The sequence below is a fragment of the Anomaloglossus baeobatrachus genome, chromosome 2 (assembly GCF_048569485.1).
Source record: "Anomaloglossus baeobatrachus isolate aAnoBae1 chromosome 2, aAnoBae1.hap1, whole genome shotgun sequence".
NCBI lineage: Eukaryota > Metazoa > Chordata > Amphibia > Anura > Aromobatidae > Anomaloglossus > Anomaloglossus baeobatrachus.
Window position 1 is genome coordinate 564,031,927 of NC_134354.1, and position 18,183 is coordinate 564,050,109.

At 45.3% G+C, this 18,183-nt stretch overlaps 1 protein-coding gene across 1 annotated transcript in view; it reads left to right on the top strand.

Annotated features, from left to right (window-relative positions):
- The window catches only part of ITGBL1 (integrin subunit beta like 1), a 595,662-nt gene extending 594,186 nt beyond the window's left edge, over positions 1 to 1,476 (top strand). The window contains exon 11 of the mRNA XM_075334352.1: positions 919 to 1,476. Within this exon, the coding sequence (XP_075190467.1) occupies positions 919 to 1,010 (92 nt within the window). The 3' untranslated portion in view covers positions 1,011 to 1,476. The remainder of the gene's footprint in view (positions 1 to 918) is intronic.
- Positions 1,477 to 18,183: the final 16,707 nt, after the last annotated feature.

Below are 18,183 nucleotides of genomic sequence, written 5' to 3' on the forward strand. Positions count from 1 at the left end.
CTTTAATCTATTTTGTCTTCCCCCTATTTCCTAATAGATTGTAAGCTTGCAAGCAGGACCGACACTCCTCCTATATCTGCTGAGATGTGTTACTTTGTATTGTCTTTATGATCAGTACATATCCAGCTAAATAAAGTGTTGAACACTTTGTTGGTACTATTTAAAGAATATTGTTATTTAAATATTGTTATATGTATAGGATCTTCAATATTCAGTTGGAGACATATGTAGATTTTTTCTATTATTTTCTGTATGAATTTAATGGAGAATATACAGTAGTATTTCCTTCTACCAGTGTTCACCTGATGGAGCTCCATATAGTATAGCACCACTCCTTGTACTGATCCTATATTATAGTCTAGAGCTGCAAGTGCACAATATTAATATTTTTTTAAGTGCATGTGTCATTGAAATGGTAAAAAAACCTCTTTTATGTTGGACATGTGTTTTATGTTTTTTCAAACTTATCTACATTCATGCTGAAAACTTAGATCTTACACAGTTAGAACAAGTCTATGTATGAGTACATTATGTACGTGTATACAATAGGTGCCATATAGGATATACTGTATAGTCTAAGGGAACTGAAGGGGTTACTTTTGGTCTTCAGGTGCAGCCAGTGCAGATGAGTACAGTTACATATCCATCTAACACACTATAAAGCCGGAGAGAAATAAAAGACAGCATGATTATAGTGTGTAGCACTTTGCTAAGAGCACTGCTGAAAAGATGCTATTAGTTGTCTGAAAGTCTATATTTCCAGTAGCTGCTAAATCAAATGCAAAGTGCTCTACACAAAAAGGAATATTTAAGGGTCCAGTTATAGGGTTTTGATTACGACCTGCTACTCTTTAATAAGGCATGTGAAGTACTACATTTTGATTGTGACAATTAAACTCCTATTCAATTTGTTTTTAGGCAACGGGATATGTAACTGTGGAAACTGTGAATGCTGGGAAGGATGGAATGGAAATGCCTGCGAGATATGGCTCGGCAATGAATACCCCTAAAGCAAGATGTAAAAATTGGTTAAAAAGTGTTCTTTTATTTTATTACAGCCTGCTATTGAACATACACAATAGAGGGGTATATATCCCATCATCTGACCGACTTAATCCGACTGTTCTAAGTCTGGCCAAACTTTGAGATATTTTCATGTGCACAGGGAATAGAAAAGATTGCTTTATTGCATAATTTACATGGTTGTCAGGATATCATATCATCAATCCATGCTAAATGAATAATACGTAGCCAGCTGGCATAGTATGATAGGTATACGCAATTACAAATACCAGGTGTGGGTCTTCAGCCCAGGAGAAATGATAATGACCAGTCCCATCCATGACACTTCAGTTCTTTTAATGGGTCATTTCTTTGGTTCAGATAGTTTGCTGTATTAGATGTTTTCACACTAATCTTATAATAGAACATGTACAATAAACGCTGCTGTCTGCAATAAAGAGATGGTTATATGTATTGCTGTCCTTTTAAATAGCACATCATGTGTGACATGTTCTTGTTTTTTACCGTTATGTGGAAAATACTGTATATTGCTATGGAAAATTCCGGAAATGAATATAGGCTCTAATACAAGGAGCCTGTCTGACAGTGTGTGACTAATTGCTCGTGCCTCATAAACACAGAAATACAATATATAGACAAAAGTATTGGGAGGCCTACTCATTACATCCACATGAGCTGTTCTGACATCCCATTCTAATTACATAGGCATTCTGTTGTGGTTAATATTTTATATCGTGCCCCCAGAAATGACTGACAGCTTGTTCAGAATTAGAGCAGGCTGTTAGTCAGTGCTGGGGGTGGAGTTACAGCTGCCGCTCACTATGCCCAGAGCGATACCTGAAGTCGCAACAGCGCTACCCTGATGACTGAAAGCCTGAGGCTATCGAGAGAAATAAAATTAATTTCCTCCAGGCAACGGCACTCTTGTTGCTGGCACTGGGCAACTTCAGAAAGCTTTTAATCTGCAGATTAATCCCTATCTGTAGGTTATTGGTGTTTTTTTATCAGACAGGTTTACTTTAAGCTAGTTTTTTGGGGTAGTTAGCAGAATCCGTGAATTACGGCCTTTATTTTGCAAGCTTACATATCCTTTTTTTGTAATATACTAAACCATTCCCCTTTTTCCTGTTTGTACAACAAAAACCTTTGTCTTGGTACCTGAGTACCTAAGTCAGACAAGCATTGACACCAACTAAAGCTTTTATGTATGTAATTGTCTCTAATCGATTGCTGCCCTTATTGGATCAACATCAATAACTTGTGAGACCCCTTGTTTACCACCTTAAAATCCTGCCCTAGGGGGTTTCTATGACAATTCATATAGAGTTGCTTTCTTGTTACAACAGCTTCTACTCTTCTGAGAAGGCTTTCTCCTAGATAATAGAGGTTGTCTATGGAAATATATTGACCCAGGAGAGGATTTGTGAGGTCAAACACTGATGTTGGATGAGAGGGTCGGGCTAAAAATCTCTGTTCCATTTCATCCCAAAGGTATTCAATGGGGCTGAGCAGAGAAAAAACTGTCATGAGATGAGATGAACATCATGCTTTAGGCAGCCATAGCACAGTGCTGACTCCTGACCATGACTCAAAGGACTGTCATCCTACTCCTGAGATACTCAAGGGGGGGGGGGGATATGCTGGTCTGCTCAGAACCAGAAATTCACACTATAATATTGGTGGTTTGAGAGGCCACTTAGGACCAGATAATGCACAGGGGCCCTATATATGTCCAAACCACAGCAATTGATGAGCAACTAGAAGTGGCCGCAATTACTGTGAAATTACCAAGTGGACAGAATTCATGTAGTATTACCGCAGTGTTTCCTATTAGCCACCACTGACTGCAACCTGAGCTGCCACTTTACCATGTCCTTGCTTTCTCCTGTGTTCCATTGCTGACTTCAGTCACACTTTGTAAAGGAATGTCCTCAGGATTTATGTAAGTACTGTATATGTCCATTTCTGTGAGTATTTTCTTGCAAGTTCCTGGGTATTCCCTGTGTGTGTTTTGTATGTATGGCTTAGTCATCTATATGTGAATTCATATGAATAATCCTGCATATTTCCATCAATGTACATATTAAATTATGCCCATGTGCGTATGTGATATTAAGAATGTATTTAGACGTAGATTACTTCATTTTTCTATAGTCTCAGGCATCAGTTCCAGAGTCCTTATGCAAACTACTGCAATTCATACATTTTATAGACTTTGGTCTACAAATTTCGCAGCCCGGTTTTCCAAGCTATTCTCATTTTCCAAGGCAGCATTAGGATGGGGACAGACTATGCTGTTGGCAGCATACATTCGAACCTTCTCCTACCACAATGGCCAGTTGCTGAACATATTTTATCTAACAATTGTGCAGAAGGCAGCATTATCACAGCCAACAACCACAACATTAAAGACCTGAATGCTCCATTTAATAAAAGATCTGAAAGAAGCCTAATGCAACATTTATATATTTCACTCTATTGCCTCTGAAAATGTATGCATGAAAATATTGATAAAAATTATTCTATACATGAACATCCCTGAGAGGTGTTGATTTGATCAATTTTGAACTGTATTCAGACCAGAGGTGTAGGTCTAGGTAACCAGGTCTACAACTACTGTGGCATACGTTAATCATAATGGATAAAGGGGAACTTCAGCAGATGAACATGTACTATACAGCATGATACATTCATTATTCAAAGACCAAAAGTGATATTACCGCCATACAGTGGCTATATAGTGGTAGCTACCAGCCCAGTAGAACATGTTGAGAGATTATAGTATAGTTACCATAAGAGACTAAAGGCCCCATCACACACAGAGATAAATCTTTGGCAGATCTGTGGTTGCAGTGAAATCATGGACATATTGTTCCATTTGTACACAGCCACAAACCTGGCACTGATTGTCTACAATTTCCCTGCAACCACAGATCTGCCAAAGATTTATCTCTGTGTGTGACAGGGCCATTACATCTGACATTCTTTCTGACGAAGTCAATTACTTTTGTTATCTTTTCCATCAAGCCCTCATTCATTTCAATGAGTGGAAAATGCAACCAAAATGCAATGAAGAAGTGACATGTTGGTTTTTTTAGGCAAAGATTTTGACGAATATTTGTCAAACAAAACGCTGCCGAAAAAAAGCAACTTGCGCATGGAAATTTGTGACTTCTCATAGACTTTGCTGGGGAAGCACAACGCATGCATTTTGTCATTGACATGGTGCAGTTTAAAACGCAAGAAAAATGCAACATGCGCATATGGACTTAAAGCAGCGCCAATTCTCAAAGACTGGTGTTGTGCCTGTCAGCATTAATAAAAGGGCAGCTTAGAGTTCAATGTGCCAAATTCATTAAGGGTTGCATTACCTGGAGTTTATTTGTGAAGGACGTTTCACAAGTAAAGTGACGGAATTTTTATAATTTGACAGGAAGATGAAGCTAAGCCCTATCACGCCTATACCGCACTAATGCTGCACTCATATTGGCATAGCTGGCTGGAACTGATGTGGAAATTCCAAATGTCTCAGTAGTGTGGGCAACTTCCAAGTTGCTCAAAATATTGACTTATTTTTACAGCAGAATTCTGGGGTAAATACCTATCACGCTATGAAGAAGAACCAAGCAAGCTGCAAAAGGGAAGGGAAACCCATGACCAAGCCTACTGCTGAGCACTGGGTTCCCTCACTGCCCCAGGTAGGTTCTGCACCTATGCGCCAAGCCAGATACCTGACCCTAGGCTGACCCTGATCTGAGCCCTAGGTAGGGAGCGGATGGGATGAGCTCTTCCTCAACCCCACTAGGCACTAAAGAACACACAGGGATAACAAACAAGGGAAAACAGCAAACAACTTATTCTCCAGTTGACTCAGGGAGAGAAACTGCACCAACATCCAGATGTATGTAAACCCACTGTAGCACAGAAGACTGGATAAAGATATATAAATATCACCAGCACCGAGGAATAGGAAGTGAAGATATATAAAGATAAGGTACTGTAAGTAGGAAAACTGCAGGGTCCTAAATGGAAATGAATGAAAACCAAGCAGAAATAATAGAAGGAGCAGTTTGCACAGTCAAACGCTGCGACCTTCTGTAGCTAGACACCACAGGACTGTCTGTTACCCGTGAGACATCCATGACAATACCTTCATTAATTGGGCCCAATGATTGTTTAACCCTTGAACTTGTTCTATAAACTTCTCTATAAATCTTTGCAAATGCTAGAACAAAAAGCATGTTCTTTGGTTGTGGCTGCACAGTGACTTGGGCTGTGACACAGGTTATGCAGCAATTGAATCACGACCCAAAGGGTACTATGACAATCAAATTAGAAAACGTTGGAACCTGGATTTTTTGTGACTTGCTTGTTTGTGAGTTGTTACACTGTGATGTATCAGCAACATAGATCACCATGAAGCACCAACGTAAAGGTTGCATAATTTAGAAAGCCACAAGAAATACTATGAAAAACTCTTGAAATTAATGTTGTACTTATAAGTGTATAAAAAAATAAAAAATTCCTCTGTGAAGGAGGCCTTACAATAGTTTATATGTAAATTACATGTTTTTGTATAGATTTTTATAGTTACTTAAAGGAAACCTAAAGGCCGCTTTACATGCAATAACATCGCTAACGAGATTCGTGACGCACATCCGGCCCCGTTAGCGACGTCGTTGCGTGTTACACATACGAGCGACCGCTAACAATGCAAAATACTCACCAAATCGTTGAATGTTGACACGTCGTCCATTTCCCAAAAATCGTTGCTGATTTTGGACGCAGGTTGTTCGTTGTTCCTGAGGCAGCACACATCGCTATGTGTGACACCCCAGAAACGATGAACAACACCGTACCTGCGTCCTCCAGCAACAAGGGGAGCGTGACATTCATGCGGTTGCTGTCCGCCCCTCCGCTTCTATTAGACGCCTGCCGTGTGACATCGCTGTGACGCCGCACAAACCGCCCCCCCCTTAAAAAAGAGGCTGTTCGCCGGCCACAGCGACGTCATTAGGAAGGTAAGTACGTGTGACGGGTACTGGCAATTTTGTCCACCATGGACAGCGATTTTTCCCGTGACGTACAAACGACGGGGGCGGGTGCTTTCACGAGCGACATCGTAGTCTGCCATTAATGGACAGTAAATCATTACAATAAAGCTTTTAAAGTTCAAACACTAATGTTTTCTGTGCTTTCAAAAAAAATCTGTGATGAGACAGGATGTGATTGACCTCCATTATACAATGCACTTCACGGTAGGACTACCGAAATGTTGTGCACATGTGCAATATATCCAACAGTTCTACCATGAGGATCCAAGCTTGGATAAGGGTTGTCCTGCTGGACTAGTCATTGCTCATTTACATATGACAAGCTGCAGAATAGATGAGCTTGTATAGCGCATAGACAAGAGAGATATTGAAACTTTAAAAGGCTTTATTATGATGATATGCTATCAGCATATATACTGATAATGATTTCCAACTGTTAGCAGACCTGACAGTAGGTTCCTTTGTACTATATGATCTATATCCTAGGTCTCAAACTCGACTAGTTAAATGAGCCTACATAGGAAAAAAATAATTTGGAGAGCTATATTCTTTGCAGGACAAAGTTTCATTTTTAATGATACCATTTTTGGATGTGTTTTTTATTTTTATATTTTTTTTCAATAGCATTCATTGTATGAGTTATTGTACAGTTTTATAGCTTGGGTCGGTATGTATGTGGCAATAACAAACAAGCATTTTTTTTTCTTACTTTAGTTTATACATAAAACAGCATTTTTAGTGGTAACATTTTTTCATAGTTAACTTACATACTGTAATATTGTCTTACAACTAGCTGCACATAGCAATTCTGGTCCCCTTCTTGTACTAATATTCCCAATCCTCGTCCTCATCTTGCAGTAATTTCCCCCATCTTTGTCCCCTTTCTGAAGTAGTTGCACTCTTCCTGGTCCCCTTCTTGTAGTAATGTCCCCCATCCTGCTCCCCTTTTTGTAGTAATGTCCCCATCCTGGTTCCCATCATGTCACCATCATCCTCTTTTCTTCAGAGCTGTGCATGGCGATGACGCTATATGCCGGCATGCCGACATCAGCTGCCAGCCTCTTATTGTCATTGGTATTGCGGTGCAGAGCTGGTCTAAGGACTCACATTGAACTGATATGAAACGCTGCCCCCTCTACCAGGCTGCGAGTGTCAAGGACAAGTCAAAAATGTGTCCAAAAAACAAAAATATACCCTGTGGGTAGCATTTATAAACCATTAGTCTATCTATCAAGACCTATCTTTCTGTGAAAGGGACAGAAGTGTTAAGAATCAAAATTATAATATGTAAACATTTTAATTAATCCAAATTACAACATATTAAAATAAGCAAAAAAGTGTTTCACCACTTGGGTGAGAACATGGAGCCTGGGGCACACATTCAGCAATCAGTATCTACTATCTACAAGGTAAACATTGAGGGACATTACTGTTACAGGTGTGTCACACTTGACAGACAATCCTATAGTGTCCGTCTGTAGAAGGTCACAGCGTTTGGCTACACAACTGCTCTATGACTTTCCTTTTTCCCCTGCTTGGAGTTTATCCCTTTATTTTTAGGACCCTGCGGATTTCCTCACCTTTTCTTCTGTTAATCATCAACACTTCCCTTTGTGTCTTTAAATACTCTTATACACGCTTGCTCTCTGCTGGTTGTAGGTTTATAAACCCTTTAGGGTAAGTTCACACACTGCATTTTTTTGACGCTGCGTTTTTGTGCGTTTTTTGCCACAAAAACGCACCCACGGCAAAAACGCATGCATTTTTACCACGTTTTGGTGCGTTTTTTGGTGCGTTTTGCTGCGTTTTTGCTCACTGTGTTTTTATGCGTTTTTTTATGAGTGAACAATGCCATTAAACATTGTTGAAAAAAAGTTCTGATGTCATTTCCTTCTTCAATATGTTCTTCATTCTCCACTAGTGTATGCAGGAGAGCAGACAGCTGCAGAACTACAAGGCTCAGCATGCTCCATCCACTAGTATGTAATAACCTGCAGGTAACGGGATACGCAAGGACTGCACGGAACCACGGGGGTTAATCAATGCAAATTTAATAACATATTGCACAACACAGGTGGAGGAAAAATGCGGGAAAGGAGCACAGCAGTAGAGATAATGCAATATATATACAACTACTTTGAATAGCTTGTCAAAGGTGGGAAGCCTCAGATTGTACTCCCAAAAGCAAAACACAGAAATCCTTATTAAACAAAAAAAACGCAGAGTCCTTGTTATCTTACTCGTATAACACAGTGCAGAGTCTTTTCCTATCTGTCCCTAACTAAAGTAGTGTGCACACTTAACTGGTTTCAGCGTGGGGTACCTCGTCACCGTTGGGGCCCGTATTCCGCCGGCAGACACCTCTAAAGTTCAGTCTTTGTCCCGGATCTGTAATTTGCCCGGGCTGTCTGGCACCTCGCTCCACATCCAGCCTTTCTTGGATCTGTGTCTTGGGCAGATGTCACGCAACACTCAGGTACTTGGACCTTGTTCAGCAGGGCAGAATGCGGCCTTGTCTTCTTCCGCACGTCCGGACACACACTTCTCTGCATAAAAAACAGCTACCAAACAAAACTAGCTCCTCTGCACATCCTGTTCAGGACTGTACCAAGTAAATCAAGCTGCAGGGGTTTGTGCCCGCTGTTCTTTGCTTTGACAGTAGGTGGCAGCATAACAAGGAAAAGTCCACAGTCTTCTAACCTATATATGTAAATGTTAACAGATCTTACAAGTATATGCAGGAGAGCAGACAGCAGCTGCAGAACTACAAGGCTCAGCATCCTCTATCCAGGACTGTATGCAGTAGTTTTTTGCCCCAAAAATAAATGACGTGGGCTTCGCCATATTTTTGTATGCTAGCCAGGTACAGCAGGCAGGTACGGGCTGCCCCAAGTGCCCAGCTGCCTATTTGTGCCTGGCTGGGAACCAAAAATATAGGGAAGCCCTTTTTTTTAAATTATTTCATGAAATAATAAAAAATAAATGACGTGGGCTTCGCCCAATTTTTGAGTTCAGCCAGGTACAACTAGGCAGCTGGGGATTGGAATCCGTAGTGCAGGGTGCCCAAGCTTTCTGGGCACCCCCAATGCGAATTGCAGTCTGCAGCTGCCCCAGAAAATGGTGTTTTCATAGAAGCACAATCTTCTGGCGCTGTATCCAACTATTCCAGCTGCCCTGATGCCGGGTGGCTTGCTGGGTAATAATGGGGTTAGGGCTAACTGTATATTATCAATTGGCCCTAGGCCCGAAATTCATGGTGTCACGCCAATATTAGACATGGCCACCATGAATTTCTAGTAAAGATAAAAAAAAACACAATACAGAGAAAAATAGAAATAAAACACAACACAATTAGTGAGTCCATCTTTATTGAAATAAAGAAACCCCCATGCAGTAATCCTGGGTCAAGAGTCCAACGCCGTCCAATCTGGATCCAATATCATCTGATCGGTTTGCTGGAAGGCAAAGCGATCAGATGATGTGTCAGGTTCAAGGATGTGAATCACATGACACATCAGCTGATTGTATAAACACCATTTATACAATCATCTGATGCATCAGTGCAAAAAAAAAAAACAACTACTCACTTCTGTGCAGACTCCCGATCGATCGCTGCAGGACCTGGCGGTAATCAGCTGGTGAAGTCCCCTGATGGCATCAGCTGATAGTTTAAGCCGGCTGGGCAGTAAAAAGCTGGCCTCACCGCGAGACTTATACGATCAGCTGATGCGTCAAGTGACTGCATCAGCTGATCAGCAGCAGGTACTGCAGCTATCAGACATGAATCTGCACACAGCCGGAGCAGGGGTGGCGGTACCAGAAGAGGAGCTGGGAGCGGACGTGTTCCAGGAGTCTGCAGACAGGTGAGGATGAGATTTTTTTTTCTACAGTTCACTTTTGATTTTGTAGCTGCTTCCACCTCCTCCTGCCCGGACATGGCGCAGGACGGGAGCGGACATGGCGCCGGACGGGAGGTGGAAGCAGCGGTGGCGGTACCGGGAGGATTCACGCTTCTGTGTTTACTGACAGAAGGAATCCTTTTCCTGTACATGTCACTGTACTACCCACGCCTTACGTTTATAGCTGCGTTTTTAGTCATAGAAACGCATTAAAATGCAGTTATATTTGCAATTTGCATTTTTCATTGCATTTTTCAACATCTCATTAACTCAACGGGTGGAAAACGCAGTGAAGAACGCAAACATAATTGACATGCTGCATTTTTGTGGGCACCACAAAAACACAGCTAAAAAAATGCTGTGTGCAGACAGCAAAAATTAAAACTCATAGACTTTGCTGGTGAAACAAAGTCATGCAGTTTTCTGAACAAAAGCGCACCTGAAAAATGCGCAAAAACGCACTGTGTGCACATATCCTTACAGGTCTTGTGAGCAAGCAGTCAGTTTGTATTCATCCGGAGAAACTTTGTTGTTCTTGCGTTTCCTCTCCCTGAGTCATTTGGAGATAAGTTCTTAGCTTACTTTCCCCTGTGTGTATTCCATGTGTGTTCTTTAGAGCTTAGTGGGGTTAACTAAGCGCTCATTCCATCTGTTCCCTACCTAGGGCCTATTTCTGGGTCAGCCAGGGTCAGCCAGGGTCAGGTATCCTGCTTGGTGCATAGGTGCAGAAACTATCTAGGTTGATGAGGGAAGCCAGGGGCCAGCGGTAGGTTTGGTTAGGGATCACCATTTCCACCTTCCCTAGACACAGGGTCTTTCGTCCCCTCCCTTTTGTCGGTCGATTGTGTTAGGGCCAGGTGGTCGGGCAGACCCAGGAGGTGGATCCACTGGGCCGAACTCCTTGATGATGGTAAGGGGTCCGGTAGCTGGAGCACTATAGGTAGCAGAACAGTCCGTGCACAAGAGTATAACGGAGAAGTCCCTGGGACCACGGAGTCACTGATGGTAGTCCGGGTGACGGAGCTCAGGTTCGGAAGCCGAGAAGATGTCAGGCGGGGTCCGGAACCTTTGGAGCGAGATGACGGGTCACCGCAGGGATCCGAGATGGTACGGACTGTCAGGATGGCAGATTGGCAGCGTTCGGGGTTCGGGATTCGGCAGGACCGGATGGCGAGGCAGGCTCGGCTCTAAAAGAGAGAGAGGTGAGTATCTCACAGGAACACAAGGAGACCGGACTCCTAGCTTGAGAAACACGAAGATCAGGCCCCACCCACTTGGACATTAAACCCCTTTATACCCTGTACCTGTGTGCTTCATTTCCTGTCAATGGACGCTGGCCCTTTAAGAAAGGGTCAATGACCGCGCGCGCGCCCTAATGCGCATGCGCGCGGCCCGGGTGCCAGAAGCCAGAGCAGGAAGCTGAGAGGAGGAAGCAGCAGAGCCGGGCTGGGGCTGAGAAGCCGACGGGCGCCGGGAGCGGGGACCAGGACGCCGGGGACGCGCCGGCAATGGATGCTGGAGAGCGGGGAGCGGCGGAGACCGGACCGAGGAACCGGGGAGCGAGGCAGGAGAGCCGGGGAGCGTGACAGGTGAGCCGGGGAGCGGCGCAAGGGACCCGGGGAGCGTGACAGATTGGTACTTCACTGCATCTAGAATGATAATTATGTTTTAAGTTCATGCATGATACTACTAAATTATTACACATGAGATATTTTGGTATTTATGGGGCTAATCATGCATTATCACTTTACCGATTTCCTCTTAACTTATTTCGCTAGGTATATGATGAGTACTACCTTGTTATATTTACCATGGATATTCATGGCTTACACTATTATTTTTAATATACGAGGAATTATCTATGAGGTTTATTGTGCACTGACACTTTACCTACCTCTGTTTTATCTTATTCTATCATGTGTATCTCTCTATTGGCGAAGCACTTTTTTGATAATTTTAATATGTTGTCATTAGGATTAATACAAATATTTATATGTTACTTTTTTGATTGTTGACACTTCTGTTGTCCCTTTCTCATTAAGATAGGGCTTGGTTGATAGCGCTCAAGATTGTCAAGTCGTCTATGGTCCCTGCTGGCCACATGAAGCAGCCTCAGAACCGCATGTAGTCAACAGGCTGCATGTTTGAGACCCCTGGTCCATATTATTGGTCATTATTAGTGACGTATTTTGGATATATGCCAGAAAACAGTGTTTTGTTTATTAGTAACTATGTATTGTCCATCTCAGGGTTTGGATTGCCAGACTCATATTTTTCGTGCATGATAAAGATAGAGCTGAGCTTTGTTTACAATGCAAATCTGCTTCAGGGAGAACATTACAGCTGAGACTTCAGCTGCTCCCTACTAAAATCATAAGCTTCAATGAATTAAATTCAACAGCACTAAATTTGCTAAAACTCTAAACTGCAAGTATTTTAGCACAAACATACACTTACAATATGAACATTGCAGTATTAAAGTCAAACAATTTAATTCTGGGATCGACATAAGAAGGAAAAATCAGCCTGGTAATGACTTTGTGTTGGTGGACTAGTTACTGTAAAAGGCTATAATTAAGATCATTAACTAACTTTGTTTCCAAAGATTTTTGGACACGTAGTAATCATACTTTTGAAGAAAAATGTTATCCACTTACTAAGCATTGACAAATCACCACATTAATCTAAGTGCACTTTGGACGCTACTGGTTGCTGTGTGGGTGTACATCATCATCACCCACTTCACCGTAAGGCTCTTACACAACCATCATGTTGGACGGTACAGTCAGTATCTACTTACCTACAAAAAGTACCAGAACGCTAAGTTCCCAGATTGAGTATTTAGTGACTTTTATATGTTGCAGCATTTCTGCACCTATTAGCTAAATTAGGTGACTTATTTTTTTTTTCATTGTTTATTTGTGTGTTTTTATTCCAATAAATATGCAAATGTATGTAAAAAAAACCCAAAACAACAGAAAATGTACACATATTTGGTATTGCTGCATCTGTAACAACCGAACTTATAAAACGCTCAAACTAGTTAGCCCCTTTAGTGTACACGGTAAAAAAAAAAAATAAAAAACATTGCAAAAACTATTTTTTTTCATCACATAGCTGACAAAATAAAAGTGGAATAAAACGCGATCAAAAAGTCCCATATAGATAAAAATGGTACAGATGAAAACATCATCTTGTCCAGCAAATGAAAAAAAAGCCACCATGCGGCTCCATTAGCAGAAAAAAAGCTATAGCTCTTAGAATACAGCAATGCAAAAACATTGTTCTTTGTATAAAATTGTTTTTCTTTGTCGCTCCATTGGGAGACCCAGACAATTGAGACCCAGACAATTGGGTTGTATAGCTATGCCTCCGGAGGCCACACAAAGCATTACACTAAAAGTGTAAAGCCCCTCCCCTTCTGCCTATACACCCCCCCGTGCTCACGGGCTCCTCAGTTTTCTTGCTTTGTGCGAAGGAGGCAGACACCCACGCATAGCTCCACTGCTTGGTCAGCAGCAGCTGCTGACTAGGTCGGATGGAAGAAAAGAGGGCCCATAACAGGGCCCCCAGCATGCTCCCTTCTCACCCCACTCTTGTCGGCGGTGTTGTTAAGGTTGAGGTGCCCATTGCGGGTACACAGGCAGGAGCCACATGCTGTTTTCCTTCCCTATCCCTTAATGGGCTCTAGGTGAAGTGGGATCCGGATCGGTCTCTAGGCACTGCGACCGTGCTCCCTCCGCAGCCCTTGGGAATCTGCAGGATAGGAGCTGGATATCGTCAGGGACAAAGCCCTGCTACTATGAGGTACTCTGTGTCTCCGTGGGGACCGCGCATGGAGCGCTGGTCCCATACACATTACAGCACTGCTGGGTGTGTTAGTGCGCCGGGCATGGAGCGCTTGTGCCAGACACTTTCCAGCTCTGCTGGGTGTGTTAGTGCGCCGGACATGGAGCGTTTGGGCCAGACACTTTCCAGCTCTGCTGGGTGTGTTAGTGCGCCGGACATGGAGTGCTTGTGCCAGACACTTCCAGCTCTGCTGGGTGTGTTAGTGCGCCGGACATGAAACGTTAGTGCCATACACTTTCCAGCACTGCTGGAGGTGTTAGTGCGCCGGGGGACTACGCGCGGCCGCGTTTATTGCCGGCCGCGCTTATAACTTTAGTCCCCGGCTTCTGCGGCCTAGTGTCATTCTTTCCCGCCCACAGGCCTGCCAGTCAGGGAAGGGGCGGGACGCTGCACGGATCGTCAGCAGAGGGCTGGAGCATACATTAGTATCCTCCTCCCTCCTCACTCAGTACAGTGGGGCGCTGGATTCCCGCACTTTTCTTGGGCACGCCCACGGTCTCCTCCCCCTCACAGAATGCCGGCAGCCATTCCTGTCAGCGATTCAGATGCTGAGGAGGAGAGGCAACACAGGGAGACCCAGGCAGGGAATCTGGCGACCACACAACCGCTCTGAGCGGTCGGTAAGCAGCACCTGTGGTGCTTGCCCCACTGAGTACCGAAGTGTATATATATATATATAGGCTTTTAGGCTATACATTGCACTATACGGTCGCTCTGTTGAGTTTTGGCTATATACCCTCCTGGTTGTTCTCAGAGGAGACAACATGTCATCTGCAAAAAGCAAGGGTGTCACAGCACAGACGTATTTTGCAACCTGTACCTCATGTACAGCTGTACTACCGGCAGGGTCCACTGACCCTCATTGTGTGCAATGCTCGGCCCCGGTTGCGCTTACTCAGCCGGAGCCTCTGCTACAAGTGGCCCAGGTGGATCCACCTGCTCCCACTGTCCAGGTGACAGGGACGGAGTTTGCAGCCTTTGCTGACAAGCTGTCTGACACTATGGATAAATGGTCTGCTAAAATACTGGAAGCTTTGCAGTCCAGACCGGTGATTCAGGCCCCGGGCTCTATCCAATCCTTGACCCCTGGTCCCCCTCAATTGGAACAGCAATGTGCCCCGGGGGTAACCCACAGGTCTCAGGGTGAGGTCTCTGACACGGACCGCAGTCCCAGGCCGCCCAAGCGGGGTCGCTGGGAAATCCCCTCCACTTCATCACACCGTTCAGGGTCCCAGCAGGGGGACTCTCTGGAGGATGAAGCGGAGGTCTCAGATCAGGATTCTGATACTGAAGCCGCTCTCAACCTAGATACACCTGAAGGTGACGCAGTAGTGAATGACCTTATAGCGACCATCAATCAGGTGTTGAATATTTCTCCCCCAGCTCCTCCAATTGAGGAGTCTGCTTCTCAGGAGAAATTCCGTTTCAGGTTTCCAAAGCGTACATTAAATATGTTTCTGGATCACTCTGACTTCAGAGAGGCAATCCAGAAAAACCAGGACTGTCCAGACAAGCGTTTTTCCAAGCGCCTTAAGGACACACGTTATCCCTTCCCCCCCGAGGTTGTCAAGGGCTGGACTCAGTGTCCTAAGGTGGATCCTCCAATCTCCAGACTGGCGGCTAGATCCATAGTTGCAGTGGAAGACGGGGCTTCACTCAAAGATGCCACTGACAGACAGATGGAACTATGGTTGAAATCCATCTATGAAGCTATCGGCGCGTCTTTTGCTCCAGCATTCGCAGCCGTATGGGCACTCCAAGCTATCTCAGCTTGTCAGGCGCAGATTCATGCGGTAACACGTACATCTGCCCCACAAGTGGTGTCCTTAACCAATCAGGCGTCGGCGTTTGCGTCCTACGCCATTAATGCTATCCTCGACTCTGCGAGCCGTACGGCGGTGGCATCCGCCAACTCGGTGGTACTCCGCAGGGCCATGTGGCTACGTGAATGGAAGGCAGACTCTGCTTCCAAAAAGTTCTTAACTGGTTTGCCATTGGCTGGCGACCGCTTGTTTGGTGAGCGATTGGATGAAATCATTAAACAATCCAAGGGAAAGGATTCATCCTTACCCCAGTCCAAACCAAACAGACCTCAACCACGGAAGGTACAATCGAGGTTTCGGTCCTTTCGGACCGCGGGCAGATCTCAATTTTCCTCGTCCAAAAGGCCTCAGAAAGATCAGAGGAACTCAGATGCATGGCGGTCTAAGTCACGTCCTAAAAAGACAGCTGGAGGCACCGCTCCCAAAGCGGCCTCCTCATGACTTTCGGCCTCTTCAAACCGCATCCTCGGTCGGTGGCAGGCTCTCCCGCTTTTGCGACATCTGGCTGCCACAAGTAAAAGACCGATGGGTGAGAGACATTCTATCTCACGGTTACAGGATAGAGTTCAATTCTCGTCCTCCGACTCGTTTCTTCAGAACATCTCCACCCCCCGACAGAGCCGAGGCTCTTATGCAGGCGGTGGGCACCCTGAAGGCGGAAGGAGTGGTGATCCCGGTTCCTCTTCAGCAACGGGGTCACGGTTTTTACTCCAACTTGTTCGTGGTGCCAAAAAAGGACGGATCCTTCCGTCCCGTGCTGGACCTAAAGCTGCTCAACAAGCATGTGAAAACCAGGCGGTTCCGGATGGAATCGCTTCGCTCCGTCATCGCCTCCATGTCCCAAGGAGATTTCCTGGCATCAATAGACATCAAAGATGCTTATCTCCACGTACCGATTGCGCCAGAGCATCAGCGCTTCCTGCGCTTCGCCATAGGGGACGAACACCTTCAGTTCGTGGCACTACCTTTTGGCCTGGCAACAGCCCCACGGGTCTTCACCAAGGTCATGGCAACAGTGGTGGCAATCCTACACTCTCAGGGACACTCGGTGATCCCTTACTTAGACGATCTACTGGTCAAGGCACCCTCTCAAGGGGCATGCCAACACAGCCTGAACATTGCTCTGGAAACTCTCCAGAGTTTCGGGTGGATCAACAATTTTCCAAAGTCAAATCTGACACCGGCCCAATCACTGACATATCTTGGCATGGAGTTTCATACTCTCTCAGCGATAGTGAAGCTTCCGCTGAACAAACAGCGTTCACTACAGACAGGGGTGCAATCTCTCCTTCATGGTCAGTCACACCCCCTGAGGCGCCTCATGCACTTCCTAGGGAAGATGGTGGCAGCAATGGAGGCAGTTCCTTTTGCGCAGTTTCATCTGCGCCCACTTCAATGGGACATTCTCCGCAAATGGGACAGGAAGTCGACGTCCCTCGACAGGAACGTCTCCCTTTCTCGGGCAGCCAAAGCTTCCCTTCAGTGGTGGCTTCTTCCCACTTCTCTATCGAAGGGGAAATCCTTCCTGCCCCCATCCTGGGCTGTGGTCACGACGGACGCGAGCCTGTCAGGGTGGGGAGTGGTCTTTCTCCACCACAGGGCTCAGGGGACTTGGACTCAGACAGAGTCCTCCCTTCAGATCAATGTTCTGGAGATAAGGGCAGTGTATCTTGCCCTAAAAGCATTCCAGCCGTGGCTGGAAGGCAAACAGATCCGAATTCAGTCGGACAACTCCACAGCGGTGGCATACATCAACCACCAAGGCGGGACACGCAGTCGGCAAGCCTTCCAGGAAGTCCGGCGGATTCTGCTATGGGTGGAAGCCACAGCCTCCACCATATCCGCAGTTCACATCCCGGGCGTAGAAAACTGGGAAGCAGATTTTCTCAGTCGCCAGGGCATGGACGCAGGGGAATGGTCCCTTCACCCGGACGTGTTTCAGGAGATCTGTTGCCGCTGGGGCATGCTGGACGTCGACCTAATGGCGTCCCGGCACAACAACAAGGTCCCGACGTTCATGGCACGGTCTCAAGATCACAGAGCTCTGGCGGCAGACGCCTTAGTTCAGGATTGGTCGCAGTTTCAACTCCCTTATGTGTTTCCTCCTCTGGCACTGTTGCCCAGAGTGTTACGCAAGATCAGGGCCGACTGCCGTCGCGCCATCCTCGTCGCTCCAGACTGGCCGAGGAGGTCGTGGTACCCGGATCTGTGGCATCTCACGGTCGGCCAACCGTGGGCACTCCCAGACCGACCAGACTTGCTGTCTCAAGGGCTGTTTTTCCATCTGAATTCTGCGGCCCTGAACCTGACTGTGTGACCATTGAGTCCTGGATCCTAGCGTCTTCAGGTTTATCTCAAGACGTCATTGCCACCATGAGACAGGCTAGGAAACCAACGTCCGCCAAGATCTACCACAGGACTTGAAAAAATTTTCCTGTCATGGTGCTCTGCTCAGGGCGTTGCTCCCTGGCCGTTTACCTTGCCCACTTTTCTGTCCTTTCTTCAATCCGGATTAGAAAAGGGTTTGTCACTAGG